Source organism: Colossoma macropomum, unplaced genomic scaffold (genome assembly GCF_904425465.1).
Source record: "Colossoma macropomum unplaced genomic scaffold, Colossoma_macropomum, whole genome shotgun sequence".
NCBI lineage: Eukaryota > Metazoa > Chordata > Actinopteri > Characiformes > Serrasalmidae > Colossoma > Colossoma macropomum.
In genome coordinates, this window is record NW_023494802.1 from 37,440,272 (window position 1) to 37,457,797 (window position 17,526).

At 43.4% G+C, this 17,526-nt stretch overlaps 1 protein-coding gene across 1 annotated transcript in view; it reads left to right on the top strand.

The window, feature by feature from the left end:
• The window catches only part of syde2 (synapse defective 1, Rho GTPase, homolog 2 (C. elegans)), a 59,129-nt gene that overhangs the window by 18,461 nt on the left and 23,142 nt on the right, over positions 1–17,526 (top strand). Inside the window, exons 2-3 of the mRNA XM_036592368.1 lie at positions 118–657; positions 13,018–14,105. Coding sequence (XP_036448261.1) covers positions 118–657; positions 13,018–14,105 — 1,628 coding nt within the window. The remainder of the gene's footprint in view (positions 1–117; positions 658–13,017; positions 14,106–17,526) is intronic.

Here is a 17,526-nt window from a genome sequence, read left to right on the forward strand (position 1 = left end):
TAAGATGATGGTGGTAATTTTTTGGTTTCTAATCTCGGTTGAACTGAAAGCTGTATTGTTTTCTGTATTTTATTTTTAATATGTTCTATTTTTCTCTCTCTCTCTCTCTTTTATTAGCGCTGACGTTCAGCAGCAGTATGTCAGGTCGCGAGTCCTGCCCTCGTCCGGCTCCTCTCAACTCCATCACCGTCTCCAAGAAGCGCAACTGGCTGCACCAGAGCTCCACCCGACTCTTACACCACCTGGACGATGTCCCGGCGCCCCGCACGCCCGAGGACGACCATGTAAACACGAACCCCATCATCGTCCTGTCTCAGGACGCCCCGCCCCTGCGCCTCGTCGACCCCGCCGAGGAGAACGATGCGGACGATGAAGGAGAAATCTGGTACAACCCCATCCCCGAGGACGAGGAGGCCGATCTTCCTCACTGCGTCCCTGCTGTCCAGCCGCTGCTGCTGCAGCCCCCATCGCCGGGCTGGGCTGGGGGAGCCCCCAGACGGCCCAGTGCAGGGGGCGAGGAGGGGAGAGCGGGGGAGGGAAGCAATGGAGAAGCAGGAAAAGCAAATGTCACACATTCCTGCGAACAGAACCATCTGCAGAGACAGATGTGCCGGCCAGATGTGCAGGAGAGCCTCCCAGCACGGACAGCAGCTACAGGTACACCTGCGTTTCCACCTCCTTCTCTCTCTTTCTCTTTCTCTCACTTCGTTTTCATAACAGTCGCTCCTCTCTCCAGCTGTTGGCTGCTTTGGAGGCGTGTTGCTACAATGAAAGCAGGTTTTGCTGTCCAGAGTAAATGTGGCCACACATATTCCTTAGAATTTTCACTGGTATAATTACCTTTGTGTCAGTGGCCTTTAGGGCTGCATGCTATAGAGATTAAATGCGATGTTGGAAAAAGCTGTTGGATGTCACAGTGACGATGTGAGAGGTAATAAATTATGATTAAAATAGTGTGTCTCTGACTGGGTGTGCAGCAAGTACAGACCCTGATGTGTTCATTTATTTATTTCCCCATTTTTGAACTGTGCATGTGTTTTGTTAACGGCTGTTTAGCTGAATGGTTAAGTCACTCAGTTAGAATGCAGGGTGCTGCGTGTGAGAGGTGATTTAATCTGTTCTGTCATTGCAGCCCTTAATAATGTGTTCATTATGGGATCTCACATCACAATAATGATGAAAGTATGGTTTGTTATGCAGCCCTGGCAGACATATTAACCTCTTAATTGATGCTGCTCATAAACATGTCCTCCATCTTCTCAGCACTGATTCCAGCGTTCAGCATGACTGTAGGCTGCTTGCATGATTGGCAGCTGCCCTGGAGACGTTCAGCTCTCAGCTGAATATTTGTCTGGAATTCTCAAACTTTTCTGCTCTCATCACTTGTTTTGCTCCACTTTTGCTCCCTCACTCCTCCACACGAAAAGCATCCCACTACAATGAAAGCGCAGTGTCAGACTCTGAATCTGATTCTCCGAGTCTCTCCCGCCTACTCTCCGTCAGTTTGTCTTTCTCTGGATCTGTCCTTCTCTGTAAGTCTTTTTCTCTGCCTGCTTTGCTGTATTTTGTTGTCCTCATGCACCTCCTGCACTCCTTTATCTCTCCACTGTCTCTTTTTTCTTCTGTTTTCTTTTTGTCCTTTTTCTGTTTCAGCTTAGCGTTCTTAAAAATTCTCTCTCTCTCTCTGTCTCTCTCTCTCTCTCTCTCTCTCTCTCTCTCTCTCTCTCGCTCTCTCTCTCTCGTCCGAGTGTCAGTAAATAAACTCAACTTGCTGAAAGTCTCTCTGGCAGCAGACAGAGCTGTCATCGTAATAACTACCTGCTCACCTATAGGCCATGGGCACCTGGCCATTTGGCTCCAGCTTGACATGTTTTTCTGTTACTTCACTGGTGTCACTCACTGAATTATTGACAGTGCATACTTTGAATTCGAGGCGTGTATGAGTGTGTACGTGTGCGTATGCGTAACTGATGAGCTCAGTCTTTTGGCAGTACTAACCAGAGCGTGTGTGTCAGCATGTGGCCTCTTCAGATTTGCCTTTATTTAGTAAACAGTCCGCAGCTGTACGTTATATCCGTTCATATCATGCAGGTTATACTAGTGTAATAGTGTATTAACACAGCGCTACGTAGTCCTGACTAATAGGTATTACTCAGTAATAAGACGTACAGCACTGCAGTGTAAACTGGACAGTAATTAGAGCTGCACTGATCAGGAATTTTTATGGACAATTCCAGTTCCAGTTTCTTTACACAGATTGGCTGTTGGCTCATGTATTGGTTCATTTTTTTTTAAATTAGTCTTTTATTTATTTATTTTTTTAACGAACCTCACACTGAGTGGGTAAAATATACACATGGAACTCATAGAACAATTCCTGAACTTTGTATCAGTCAAATTTGTAATATAAATGCCAAACTGCCATTTAAGGCTCTTCTATTTAAATAAGATGAATCTGTAATACTTAATTTCAACATATAATGGGAGTTCATTAAAGTCTTGATCTTCAGTATTAGATGTTTGTGATGGTCAGTTTACTGTGTGTTCAGCTTTATTTATTATGACCTGTATTAGTAAATAATTAGAGGTTATGTGAAAATCACTAGTAATGAGAACACTTTATCATTGTGATGCTGATGCTGATTTCATGATATTTTGATTGTGAAAAGCATTAAAAATGAAACTAAACCAAAAATACAAGAGTTAAATTTATTTGCTTTTAGTTGTTATAATGGATTGGAGTTAGTTGTTAAAGTAGCCCTAGCTTGTATGCTTTAGGCTACCCATAAATTATAAAGTAATAAGATGTGATTTTTTGATAAATTCATACTGTATAATTGAGGTTTTACACAGCAAAAGAGTTTATTGTGCATTATTACAACTAATCATATAACTGATATTAATTTTAACATAACAGACCTCCAATTATGCACAAATACAGGTCATAATGAAGCTTAATGCACAGTGAATACATTATTTAAAAGTGTCTAATTTGAGCTTAACTGAACCGATTTCTGACCGATTTTCTGACCGATTTCTGAATGTATTGAGATCTTTTGCTTTTGTGAGATGTTATCTTGAACACTGAGCTTATTGCCAGGTTATGAATCATCTTGTTCTTATTTTTCAGTAACATTAGTGTTTGTTATGACTCTTTAGTATCTGTTATGAAACTACTCTGTAAATTAGGCCGTGTTGATGACTGTAAGTGTTTCTTTAGATAATGCGGTGTCTGGTGCAGGTTCTCTCTGTTGGGGCTAATGGGTTGTTAGTGCTGCTCTTTCTGTTCTTTCTGTTCTGCTTGCAGCCTCTGATGTGGTGGCAGTAGCTTAGCTTCTCCGCTAACGGCTTAGCCAAGGCTGTAATTATGGCTGAGCAGGGCTGCGGTTCTCCTCAGGTGGAGGGGGCAGAACTCTTTGAGCTGCGTTTAACGCTGAGCGACTCTGAAAAACTGGGCCACTGAGACTCCACACTGTGTACTGCCACCTAACAGCATGTTCTGGGTGGAGGCGTATGGATCTCCTGTGAGGCAGCATATGTGCAGTCTGTGACGCTGTGAGCAAAGCAAAAGAGATCACATCCATTCCAATAGGGTTGTGTAGAGGCTACTGAGATGTTAAAACATTTCAATATTGATAACGAAACCAATATCTTGACTTGAAAATGAATTCCTAAACAGCGTTTTTCTTCAAACTCTTGCTGAAAGTGGGTGTGACTTTTACATTAAGGTATATTTAAGGATGACAACAGATTGCTGACTAATCAAGCATCGGCAGCATGCATACGAAATGTGATCTGACGGCCAATATGCATTCAAAAGATTGGAAAAAGTACCATAAAAGTATTGATACCTATCCTTAGTAGGGACTATATACACTACTGTGAAGCACCAGGCAAGGAAATGTTCAAAAAGATTGATCTGGTCAGCAACTGTGTTTCAGTCTGTTTAGAATAAATCAAATAAAATATTTCTAGTGTTTTATTTTTTCTTCTAATGTCCATTTATAACATTTCTGTGGTTTTATGGCCCAAAATTGGCCATAATTTATGTTTACATGACCATTTTTCTGTTTCCTTCTGATCCCTTAGAATTAAACAGCCTATTTTTGTTATCTTTAAGACTGACATATGTAAATGAGCTCTGTTCTGATTGGCCACCCTCATTCAAAAAGCGCTCAGAACTGAAACACTCCTTATAACTTCAGTGCGAACTCCCTGTTTTTGCGGCCTGGTTTCCATATATGGACGTTTAATCGTCAGCTAGAATTTCATGATGGTAATAGGCCTAGTTGAGATTACACGTAATCCAGCGCTGAGTAATCTGAGCTGACGCCGTGTGATACAGCACAGTAGGACACTGTGAGATACAGTATAGTGACACAGTAGGACACAGTGACTGACCACTGCCCTGTCGAACAGGCATCAGTGTGAGAAAGAGAGAGAGATGTGCTGTATCACTGTGCTGAGCGCTGTAACTGGACACTGTTCATCAATCCGGCTTCTACTGCTGAATGATTTAAAGGGAAAAGTAGATCCTACATCAGCCACACACACACCAACTCATACGCTACACACCCCAGGCTGGCATTTATTGGCAGGTGCTGATGACATCAGACTACATTTCCACAGAACCGATCAGCAGGCTGAGAGACGACAGGGAGACTTCCATCGCAGGGAGACTGTTGACTTATGATCATAAATATTTCAGATCAGTGCAGTTTGATATCATGGAGCGAGAGTGGAGTTGATGTGGCTGTTGCTAATGGAGCACTTTCTGTAGGCGGCATTAAGGAGGTGCTGTGTGTTGTGTGTGTTAGTGTATTGTCGGTTTGGGTGAACAGGAAAAGACGTTTCGGAGGGGCCTGCTGGAAAGCATGTGTGTATTACGTGTACGTGTTAGAGATGCACTGAAATTGGACGCCAGGTTTTTGTCCTGGACCAAAAGTGGTTGGAAAATGGCACTTATAGACCAAAAAGCCAGAAAGATGATTAAAAAAAACCTCATCAATTATTTAACGGTAATGAAAGAATGAGACATAGTGATTAAAAATGCTGTTTGTTTACTTCGCTAGACTCATTCAGATAAACAGCAAAACATTCACACAAGGCAGTATCAAAATCTGAAGTCTCCCGTTCCACCTTAAATGTTGCAACTGTTCGCTACATTGTTAACTGCATTCTGGCGCCTCAGGCATCATTTAAGGTGGAACTGGAAAATTCAAACAAAAAGCTGGCGAGTGAGAAGCGACTTCATCTTCGTAAAAAATTGAACGTTAAGAGACATTTTACAAGAAACTCTTGTACTTTTGTGGAAATGTTTCCTGCCAGAGATGCGAGAAAAGCAGCTATAGCTGAGCTAAAGCTGAAAGCAGAGCTAAGTAAGTCTGTATTTTTTAGCCTGTACTGGCACATCAGAACATACTGAGACATATTTACAGCCCGGATGGTAAAACGTTACTTCAGTAAAATGGATATAAAATGTTGTGGCTTCCAAGCTGATTTAGTCTTTATTGAAATTTGACAAAATGGCTCTTCTTTGGGTTGCCGACCCCTGCTCTAGTGTTAATATGTAAATAGGTGGGATGTTTTTTTTTGTTTGCAGTAGCTGGTGTGTGTGTGTGTGTGTGTGTGTGTGTGTGTGTGTGTTGGGGGTAATGAAATGGTCTTTGGCAGCCCATAATTAGCAGTGTGATTGGTGACCATGATGACCCTCTCAGCACCTGTCAGTCTGACTCTATTAACAGCACTCAGGAGCAAAGCAATGCATGAACTGAACGTGCGCACACACACACACTCACACACTCACACAAACACACACTCACACACACACTCAGAGCAGTCAAGAGCACCACAAACACACACACAAACACACGTGTGGTGCTGCAGTGTGTAGAACAGTGTTAGCAGCAGCATGCGGTCATTGAAATCTTTGATGTTTTGTTTAGAGGTGTTTGAGGAGCCAGAGGTGGATCAGGCTGTGTGTGTGTGTGTGTGTGTGTGTGTGTGTGTGTGTGTGTGTGTGTGTGTGTGTGTGGAATGCACCCTCTCACCCCCGACTCTAATCTGGGGTGTGTGTGTGTGTGTGTGTGTTAGCCCCAGGTGAGGGGGGTTGTGGAGGTATTCTCATTCAGATCTGCTAATAGCCCCACTGACTCCCACTAGCTTTACAGTCCATTCGGCACTCAGTGTAGATGAATCAGGAAAGACTGGGGGAGGTAACAGCAGCATTTGGTCATGTAAAACGTCCTGTATCTACGTTCTGGAGTCACACTGGGAATCCACTGCAATATTAGAGCATTTATCAGAACTGGTGAAGTTGATAAGCAGCTGATGAGCCGTTACCCTGTAGAGCTCTGCTACCACACAGACGTGGATTTATGTGGCTGGAGTTTGTGGTGGGCGATTTGGCAAAAACTAAATATGATGATACTTAACGAAATTTTCCTGATGGTGTCTCACAATATTTATTTCTGACATCTGATATGATGGAACAGGCAAGAGAAGTACTGATGATAGTTCTTATTCATGATAAGCTTAGAAAAGTATTTTGTGACAGTTTATCGCAGTAATGATAAATATCGTCACATTGCACAGCCATAGCTGGAGTATGAATTTGAGAATGTTGTGTTGTCCGTTGGGATCCACGACAGACAAACACCACCAGTTCATTCTTTACAGAGAGTAACTTGTTTAGGAAAAACAATATTCATAAGCACAGCGTTATAGTGCTGTTATGGTACTGTGACTTTCAGCAATAAGAGAATGAGAGGGCAGATTGACCAAAGCGTCACATAGACAGAGGTCAGTCAGCGAGAACAAATCATAACGATCTTCACTCTGGATGAGTGTATTGGGAAAAGGAGGATCCCGTGATGTCACTCCCTGATTTGACTAGTATACTAAAAAATGCAGTGGACGTGTGGGACTCGTGGGAAAAAGCAACGCCTGACTGCTTTTGAGTGCTGAAGAATGTTTAATTGTACATACAAAACTGGAGCGATAAACATGTTTCTATAATTCTGGCCACAAATTCTTCATTTTGGTCACAGTTGATTCATTGATTTGGTAGCCCGAGTGGCCCAGAATCGGATATTGTGTTCCTCATTTATTTAATCGCAGAAATCAGAAATACAGAAAGGCAGCTGGATATTTAACCTGAGTTACAAGGACAACGTTAAGGCAAATAACTAAATAAAAAAATAGAGGAATTCACAGATAAAAAATGGAAACAAATAAAAAACTTAAAAACAGTGTAGTCAAATCTGTCCAATTCTACAATTCCAAAATCTAAAGTTTGTGTAATCTGCTTGCATTATAGGGCAGCTCTTTCTGAAAGCTGTGGAAGGATGGGAATGTTTTTGTAACTTTATTAACTAGTTGTTACCTAGAAATTCAATATTTCTGACCTTCAGAATCAGCTCATATGTAAAACATCCCTAGTAACTACAGAAGAGTTTGGCATGTTAAGTGCTAATCATTGGTGCAAGTCTCTGCAGAAAAGCCTGAGAGTAGAACTGTGTAAAAAACAGATGGTCTGATGTCTCAGCGTCAGTTACTAAACACAGTTACTAAATCTGAGGCTCAGGAATCCACTTGAAGGATATAACCTGGGAGTTTTATAGTGAACCTCCCTGACCTTGGAGGAGGGACGGGAAGTTTTAGATAATCTGTACAAACACGTTTAATTACGTGATCCAGGTGAATAACAGTTCTGCTACATTGCAAAGGCTGCTGTACATTAAGGCCCAATTCCATTTCTTATTTATACCACTTCCCCTTGTTTTCGAGTGTCACTTTGCCCCTTGGAACTGAGTTACAAGGCGTAGTGGTTGAAATCTTCCTTATGAAATGGGAGCCTCAAATAAAGAAGAACATCACTTCATTAACAGCTACTAGCGCTGCTCTGTAAGCGACCCTGCCAGTCTGCAGTGACAGCAGAGGAGGGTAAAGTTCAGCTCCTCACTGCTGGACTTTAGTTACATTTAGGGCATCATATGCCTTCAAAGTGGGGGGCAATTATTTATTATCACCCACCCCTAATTCTTCAGTGATATGAAGCTGAAGTCAGATATTCACCAGCTTCTTGCTCGAATTTGACTGTGGAGCAGGAAATTTAGCTAGCTAGCTACCGATACATTAGCATATTATTAGCAATTTTTATGCTAGTTATGAAGAAAACAACCATAATACATTGAAACGACATTAAACTAAGAAAATACAATGGTTATCATAATTTTTAATGGAGAAAATATTCAGATTTGTGGGTTTCTTTGGCCGCTTGTGCAGCCATTTTGCCACTTCTCATAACACTCTGAAAAACCTCCATTCGGAGGGTCATGTAGCCCGAACACTTCACCCCTCTATCTCAACAAAAATCAGGACACCTTACCCCCTAGACGTGAATGCGCAAAAAGCGAGGGCTAAGGGCTCAGTGGTAGGGAGAGGGGTGAAATGGGATTGGGCCTATTGCTGATAACCATGTTAGAAAAATGTAACTTCTTCAAAATGAAGAGTGACGCCTTTCACTACGAAAGAGAGGCATGAATTAAGCTGGTTTGAGCTCTAACTGTTCTGCTTAGCAGTGGCTTTAACAGATATCTCAGAATGTTTCTGGGTCCACTAGAATCAAACAAGTGCCTGATTAAATTAGCTCTTATTTACATTATGGTGCTCTGTATGGTGCTCATGCAACCCAGCTCACAAAAGTATGTGTGTCTGTGTTTATGTACATCAGTTTGGGTTAATGGACCACCAGAATGCGTGTGATTAGGGGGCACCGATGGCTGGACGGGCCTTCCAGTATCCAGCACAGACACATAAACAGAGCGTCTGCCAGAATAGCACTGCTGCCCTGTTCCAAAACACAGCTGACCATCACAGCTCTCTCTCCCTCTCTCCTGCTCTCTCTCTCTCTCTCCCTCTCTTTCTCTCTCTCTCTCTCCCTCTTCTGCATTCTGGCTTGTTTTGTGTCTCTTTCTCTCCGTCTCTCTCTCACCCACTCCTTCTTGTGCACGCTCTTAATTTTCTCTAACAGAATTGCTCCTTTGTTTGACGCGGGGCCGAGCTGCGGCGGATCAGACTCACAGAGCAGAGCTGAGTTATGCACAAGCAAGATCAGACCCAGACGAACAGAGCCGCCGTTGTAGCGCAGCCCAGGAACACACTGAGAGAGGGAAAATGAGGGAAAGTGAGAGAGAGAGAGAGACAGATAGAGGCTGATACCCAGCGGAAGAGAGATACAGAGAAGAAGGAGAGGGATTGAGAGAGGGGTAACGGGGGGAGAAATGAAAGCAGATCTGATCGGAGCCGCTTGGAGACTTTAATAGAAAGCAGCTAACGCTGAAGGCATTTGTCAACTGTTGCGTAATATCCTCAGACACATGCCACGGTGTCAGATCAGAGCGGTAATTTCCGACTCCACGGCTCCATCGGGAGTCTGATCTCACTAGGCTTTATTGGTAGCGCTGGGCCATGTTGATAAAATTTAACATCACAGCATTTCCCAAATATATCAGGGCATCATGATATCAGGTGATATTTAAAGGAGGATTCTGACCTAAAACTATGTGATGATCATTGATTTGACAGAATTCTCAACTTTAGATCAATTCCCAGCATGCATTATGCATAATCATTTAACCTTTTGGAATAAGGAATTGCTGGCTGCTTCAAGATACCAGAAACTCTCACTCTGTAGACCATAGTGGCACCACTGTAGGAGGCGACTAGGCATGTTTACAGTAGATGCAGTGATGGTTACATTTTTTGTTTTGGCTGGAGAGCCAATCCCATTTCACCCTCGCCCCACCACCGAGCCCTTAGCCCTCCGTTTTGTGCGTTCATGTCTAGGGGTAGGGTGTCCTGATTTTTGCTGAGATAGAGGGGTAGGGTTAGGGCTACATGGCCCTCCAAACGGAGGTTTTTCAGAGACAACGATGCTTAACCACTGTGTTGTCTTAGTTTAATGTCGTTTTAATATATTATGGTCCTTTTCTTAATAACAAGCATGAAAAATCACTAATAGTATGCTAATGTCTCAGTAGCTAGCTAGCTAAATTACCCATTCCACCTTAAATAGCCCAGCAGTTCTGATGCCTGAAGCGCCAGAATGTAACTGCTGCTCCATTCAAGGTAGAACAGGAAATCTTGAATGAGAAGCTGGCGATTATCTGACTCCAGCTTCATATCACTGAAGAACTGGGGGAGGGCGATAATAAATAATTGTCCCTCATTAAAGGTGTATGATGTTGCTGAGCTTTACCCCCCTCTGCCATCACTGCAGACTGGCAGGGTCGCCTACAGAGCAGCACTAGTAGCTGTTAATGAAGTGATGTTCTTCTTAATTTGAGGGTCCCATTTCATAGAGGAAGATTTCGACCACTACCCCTGTATTTCAAGGTGACACTCGAAAACCAGGGGTAGGGGTAACAATAAGAAATGGGTTTGGGTTTTTAAGTCTGCCCTAATACATTGAATGAACATGCACTGACGCCTTGTTTTGTCAGCTGTTTTGTTCTGTTTTATTCTTTTTAATTACCACTAAAGGGAACCTTACACTGTACTGATATTATTAATCCAACAGAAGCCACAGTTTGAGAGTTTGAGAAAGGAAACTACTTTTCATGTATTTTGAAAATGCTTAAGCAGCCAACACATCACCTTGGTTAACTGTCAGGTACTGGATGCCGTGTCTAAAGTGCATAAAAATGAAGTTAGAAAATGAGCCAAACTGCTTGGCTACAGGGTGAATGCATTCTGATGGAACCGAACGTGATCATCTGTCAATACTGTGACACAAATACTGGCACTGACGATGTTTCCCAGCACTACTGTATAGCAGGTCCCAGTGTGATATCACTTACTGTTTCACTTACAGGGAGTCCCGGAATAGATCTGAGCTGTACAGATGTCCATCCGATGTTTTCCTGCTCGCTGTGGCACGGCTCAGCGTAAAACAAACAGCTTAGCTTTTCATCTCCTAGCAGGCGGTCAGTGGTTTAGCTGTTTGGTGTGTAGGAGCTGGGAATGCTCTTCCAAAGTCTTTTGAGAGTGAAACGGAGGTGGAGTAAAAATACACTTCATACAGTTTACTTCAAATGTAGTCAGACTGCCGTGTTTACTTCTTCAGTTTTGCTCTGCAGCTATAAAAGTGGACAAAACTTAATATAAAATTTCAGCTTCAAGATGGCCTGAATTTAGATATTTAAAGTACTTTTGAGAATTTTTAACAGTTTACCATGGGGTGAGTGTGTGAGGCAGTGCTAATTGGTAGAGTATAAGCTTCCATTGCTTTTAGCTACATTATCTCCAGTGCAAAGGTGAAGAAGCAAACTTCAGACACCAGACATCGTCCTGATCGACTGTGGTGAGAGTAAGACTCCTCACTGTTCGCACTGCTCAGATTTGGTTGTTCTCTTCTCCTGCTCTGCACAGTCATATCGTCCCCGTATTGACACTCGTTCATCAGCTCTTTTGCTGTTATCTGATTGGTGAAATGACAGCAGTGTGGTTTGGAATATGCAGCCCTGTGCAGAACGTTGGGTCATCAGGACTGGAGTTCAGAACACGTTCACTGTGTGTCCAAACGTTCCAGAACCCACTAGCACCGTCACAATGGTAGCGCTTGTTTTGTGGTGTTGGGTGTAGGAAAGCGCCAGGCTCCTCGTGGGGTGTTGGTAAAGGGCTGCTGACAGCAGGATGCCTCCTTATTAGAGGAAAGACCCTGTAATCACCCAGTCAGAGCCAGTGCCTCAGCCCTGCCTGGTCAGAGGAGTGTGTGGCTCCCTGTTCCATGCTGAGGTCAGCTGAGGGTCAACTGAACGGCTTCCCGCCGGCCAAGCAGCGTTTTTGTGTTTTAGAGCTGAGAACGTCACTCACTGCCTGCTCGTGTTGACAGATCAGTACTGTGTGTTAGGATCCATCAAAGCTCCCCCCATTCACACTGTTCTAGAATGTTCTTTCCCCATTCACAATATTCTAGAACGTTTTCTTTCATTCCCCATTCACACTATTCTAGAGCGTTTTCTTTCTTTCCCCATTCACACTATTCTAGAATGTTCTTTCCCCATTCACACTATTCTAGAGCGTTTTCTTTCTTTCCCCATTCACACTATTCTAGAATGTTCTTTCCCCATTCACACTATTCTAGAATGTTCTTTCCCCATTCACACTGTTCTAGAATGTTTTCTTTCTTTCCCTGTTCATTCCCTTTCTCCTCTTCATGCTGTTCTAGAAAGTTCTCCCCATATTTACACTATTCTAGAAAGTTCTTTCCCCATTCACATTATTTTAGAATGTTCTCTCCCCTATTCATGCTGTTCTAGAATGTGCTTTCCCCATTCACATTATTCTAGAATGTTCTCTCCCCATATTTACACTATTCTAGAATGTGCTTTTCCCGTTTGAGTTAGTCTAGAATGTTCTCTCCCCATTTCACCCTATTCTAAAATGGTCTTTCCCCATTACATTATTCTAGAATGTTCTCATTTCCATTTCGCATTATTCTAGAATGTTCTCTTCCCATTTACATTTTTCTGGAATGTTCTTTCCCCATTCACATTATTCTAGAATGTCCTCCCACTTTCATGCTGTTCTAGAATTTTCTACTCAATCACAGTATTTTAGAATGTTCTCCCTTTTTGACTTTGTTCTACAGCTCTCAGTCAACCATGATATTCTAGAATGTTCTTTTCAAAAATGACCGTTGCCTCCTTGTTCTGGAATGTTCTCCCCCCATTAATACAGGTTAATTTGGGTGGTCAATTTTTATCATGGACCAGTATAAAGCGAGCTGCCAGCATTAGTAACTGTGGGGATGTTGGGTCAGCGTGCCTTGGCTTCTGAACTTTAGGGGTCCGTATCTGGGCCCACACTGCACTCTTGTAACTCGTGTTGGTTTCATAGTAAAAAGGTACTGAATAATAAACCTTTAGCCTGGAGTTGAAGGGTCTGATGAACAAGTGGAGTTTTTTCTCCAGTGGTTTCACCTGCTGACACACTTTTTCTCTCTTTTTGCAGAATCCCCTGAACAAAGCACGGTGGGATTCTCTCCTCCCACCAGCCCGAATCCAGCCAAAAAGAGCTGCTCCATTAACTGGTCTTTTCCTGACCGGATTAAATCGCCACGCACAGTCCGAAAGCTCTCCATGAAGCTCAGCAGGAAGCTCAGCGTTAAAGGGAACCACATTAGCAGCGCCAGCAACGGCCAGTCGGAATCCCGGATCCACCCGGCAAGAGACAACAGAACGGCTGAGCGGAGCACGACCCCACCGGGGGGCATGGGTACAGCATCCGCAAGCGGGAACGTGATTTGCCGCTATCATCTGGACAGCAGTGTGTCCACTCAACAGCACAGCTACAGCAAGAAGAAGGGCAGCGGAGATGGGGTACCCAAATCCACCAGCAAAGGGGGTTACCTAAGCGATGGCGACTCTCCAGAACTGGTGGCCAAGTCGAGCAAACATGGACTGTCCGAGGGTAAGACCAGCAGAGCTCGGGACAAAGACACAGGCGCGCCTAAGACGGAAGAAGACTTGGGGTCATTTTCACATTACAGTTTCTCAGAGCAGCCCAAGTGTACAACGTACATTTCGGGCCACATGACCCTCCACTTCCGCAAGGCGAAGGGCCTGAAGCCGCCGCAGACCGACCCTCGCCACGTCTACTGCAACATCCAGGTGGACACGCTCAACAAGGCACGCACCGCCCTCATGACCTGCCATACGGATTTCCTGGACATGGACCACACCTTCAACATCCAAGTGGAGAACGCACAGCTCCTCAAGCTGGCGCTCGTCAGCTGGGATGTGGCGACGCACCAGAACCGCAGCTGCTGCCACGGGACGGTGGTGCTGCCGACCCTGTTTCGCACCCCTGGGCGCACCCACAAGTTAGCCGTGCGTCTGGTGCCCCGAGGGACGTTTTACGTGAAGATCGGGCTAACAGAGGACCAGAGCTCTCTGGAAGGATTCGAGAGCGACAAAGAGCACGAAGCAAACGTTTTCGGGGTGGACGCGACCCACGTGGTGGAGAAGGAGGCGGCGGGGCTTAAGGTTCCCCTCATCATAGAGAAGTGCATCACTGAGATCGAGAGGAGAGGATGTCAGGTGAGTGGGTTTATATGCGTGGGCTCATTGGTTGGTTTTGGGTTTTGCTGAATTGTATTTTTCTAAGCTCAGTGTGTGTGTTTACCACACCACTGGCGCTGTGGATTGAATATTATAAACTGGATGATTTATTGAACATCTCAAGTTTTTTTTGAAGAACAAGAACTTATTAAAGAGTGAGTAATGCTGTAGTTATTTAGATTTGTAGTCATTTTCTACCTTTTACCACTGTTGAAATAGTACTGATGGATATTCCTTCTGGATATTTGTTCAGTTTAAGACTGAAAGGATACTTACTATTATTATACATTATACTTACATAATATGGTATTTTGTTTTCTTATATCAGTTTTATTCATATTATCATGCTAAAGCAGGTGAGGTTTATATATATTGGACCTGTTTTTTGTCATTTTAGCCATGATGTTCAGATTCTCCAGTTTAGCTACTAATATATTTAAATAGTGATTGATCCTCAGTGGACCAACTATTTGTGTGATGCTGCAACTAAAAATGCCACTTATTGGCTCAGTATTTTCACTAATACCAATAAAACTGGGTTACCAACATCGACCAGTGACGGTGGGCAAAGTTTTAATGGCACATTTTGGAATGTGGCAAAAAGTCTTTGCGTGTCAAATAATTGTGAAGCGCACTGTGTACCAAGAAAATCTCTTTAAGTAAAGTGACAGTATTTTTGCTGTATCGCCCAGCTCTATTGGTCATTGGTCAGGTCATAGTTTTAAGGGGTTAAAGAAAAGAGGGGCAGCCGCACATTTGTTGTACAGTTAATTTTGGGCCATGGTTTCAAATTTAGCCTGTAATTAAGTCTCATTTTATTATATCATCTTTCGCTTTGATCCTGTTAAGTTGATCGATTGTGTAGTAGCACGTTTCACCAGGCCAGGCAAACATGCCAGCAGCCTGTGGCATCAATTCATTTGTCTTTATTAGAGTGCAGTAAAAGTGTCATTGCTACTGGTCTCTCTCTCTCTCTCTCTCTCTCTCTCTCTCTCTCTCTGTCTCTCTCTCTCTCTCTCTCTCTCTCTCTCTCTCATATTCAGGGCTGTAAGCTGTGTGTCCAGGCCTCTATCCAGGCCTTTAGCCATTCATCCCCCCTCTCTCAGTCTTACACTCACACTGCAGAGCCTGGTGTCCTGGCTGGAACGCCAGAGTTCCTCTTTCATGCTGGAGCGAGGCTCACAGCTGCCAGTTGGGAGCTGATCCTGGATTGCTGTGGCTTTCCCACACGCAGGATTTAGCTACAGCGCAGTGGGGCAGCGCTCTGATCCTGGATCAGCACTCAGGCTCTCAGTGTGTCCAGTTGAATGGGGGAGTCTATAATCCTGTGGGTCCTTTAGCTCTTAGTCCAAACCCTGTAGAAAGCTGCCAACATTTCTGCCGTGGCTTTAATAAACTCCTTTTTTTTTCTCCAACACTTTTCTTTCTTCTCTTTCCATCCCGTCTATTCATCCATGGAATGAAATGTTCTCTGCACAGCTTAAAGTGGCTAACCTGTGGCCAAACACCTGCAGCACCTAGCATAATAATTACATTATTATTATTATTATTATTATTATTTATACTGTTACAGTAGGACTGCAGTAAGACTGCAGTGTCTACAGCTCTTTTCACTTACACAACGTAATGAAATGTCCTTGTCTATTCTGTGGATTCTTTTCAGAGTCAGCAAGTAGAGTAAAGTTTATGTCAACAATTAGTCAAAACGCAGGCCTGTTTACGGAGAGCAGGGCGCCCTGAGCGTGGCGTGCTGTTTTTCAGTGTGGGGGAAACAGCCGCGTCTCAGGCAGGCCAGCAGGAACATGCAGAACACGGCGCGGCTCCTGAAGGCATGTTTATTGAGATTGTTTGGGTGCCTGAAACGTGCAGGTTAGAGTGTGTGTTTAAGACATACATGACCTTAGGCTGCTAAAATCCCAAAATACCAGCCTGTGTGTGTGTGTGTGTGTGTGTATGTGTGTGTGTGTGTGTGTGTGTGTATGTGTGTGTGTGTGTGTGTGTGTGTGTGTGTGTGTGTGTGTGTGTGTGTTGGACCTGCTGCGTGTTTAAGTGAGTAACTTCTCCTCAGCACAATTTTTTCTCCCTGTCAGTAGTAAATTCTGCGGATGGTTTTCTAGATAATTACATTATTTTGCAGAAAAGGGCCAGGTGAGAGTTTCTGTCTGTGGTTCACATTTTTGGCTTTATTCCATGTGGGAAACTCTAAACTCTTACTCAACATAAGTATTATTATGCAGCCAATCTTTGCCGGTAACAGAGTCCTTTTTCAGGAAATCATGTGGAAAATAACTGCGGTAAACTGTTGACCCGGGACTTTTTTTTATTATTATTATTTCCACAAAGTGTTTACACACATTTTCTTAGGGTAATTTTTTGACGTGCCCTAACCGGGGCTGAAAGATGAATTGTTTTTTACATTGAAATTGAAGTTTAAAAGAGTGCAATTTGTATTACAGGCTGCAAGTTTCAGTAAGTTTTTGGGAAATTTGACCTGATAACATGGAGCTAGTCAACCACCTGCAGATTAATTAGACCAATTAGAAGCAACCAAACACCAACGTGGCACAATATGTTAACCCTTCAAGCCTCAAGCAAGAAAAAGTGGGGACGTTGATCTTTTTAGCTAAAAAAAAACAAGCCTTATTGTCAGTTTATAGAAAATGATTACAATTTAAATGGCAGTTGAAATACTGATCTGAAAAATCATAGATTTTTTCCCCAAATTGTTCAGCCATATCCGTAACGATGAAGCGGATGTCGGAGCCAACGTAGGGAACGTGTGAGTGGTTTGCCACAAAATTGTAGTTAATCTAGTAAGAAAGAATGGTAATGCTAACTTTACTGTCTGTGGCTGTTTAACCTGATGGCTTTTTGTCTTAGGACATTTCGCCTGATGTCCGCTTGTACAAGACATGACTGTTTGTCCAGAAACCTGACGCTGTGGTCCGAGGTTGTCCTAAAACATATGCCGTAACACAGGTGTCTTTCCATACAGGTGTAATATACACCTCCTGCTGCAGCAGCACACAGTGGCTTCTCCAAGCCTCCCCACAAGGACGTTGAATCAACTTGGCTCAACCGCAGCATTTCTGAAACAAACTTATGTTCGGTACCGTAAATGTGGCGTTAATGTAGGATATCTAGTGTCTTGCTTTGGTTTTCAGTGCTAGAGCTGGGAGGCAGCAGGAGGACTGGAGTCAGGTGCTGATTGGCTTATTCGTTCGCAACTTTAGATGCCATAAATAATAGAATGTCTGGTCACTCTTTATTTGGATGTTCCCCTTTAGATGATCTACAGAGATTTAACAGCATTATGATTAGGATTAGGTTTAGGAGTAGGTGTATGTTTTGCCTGGAGGTTCGGCTCAGGGTTAGGTTTAGCATTAGGGATAGATTTAAT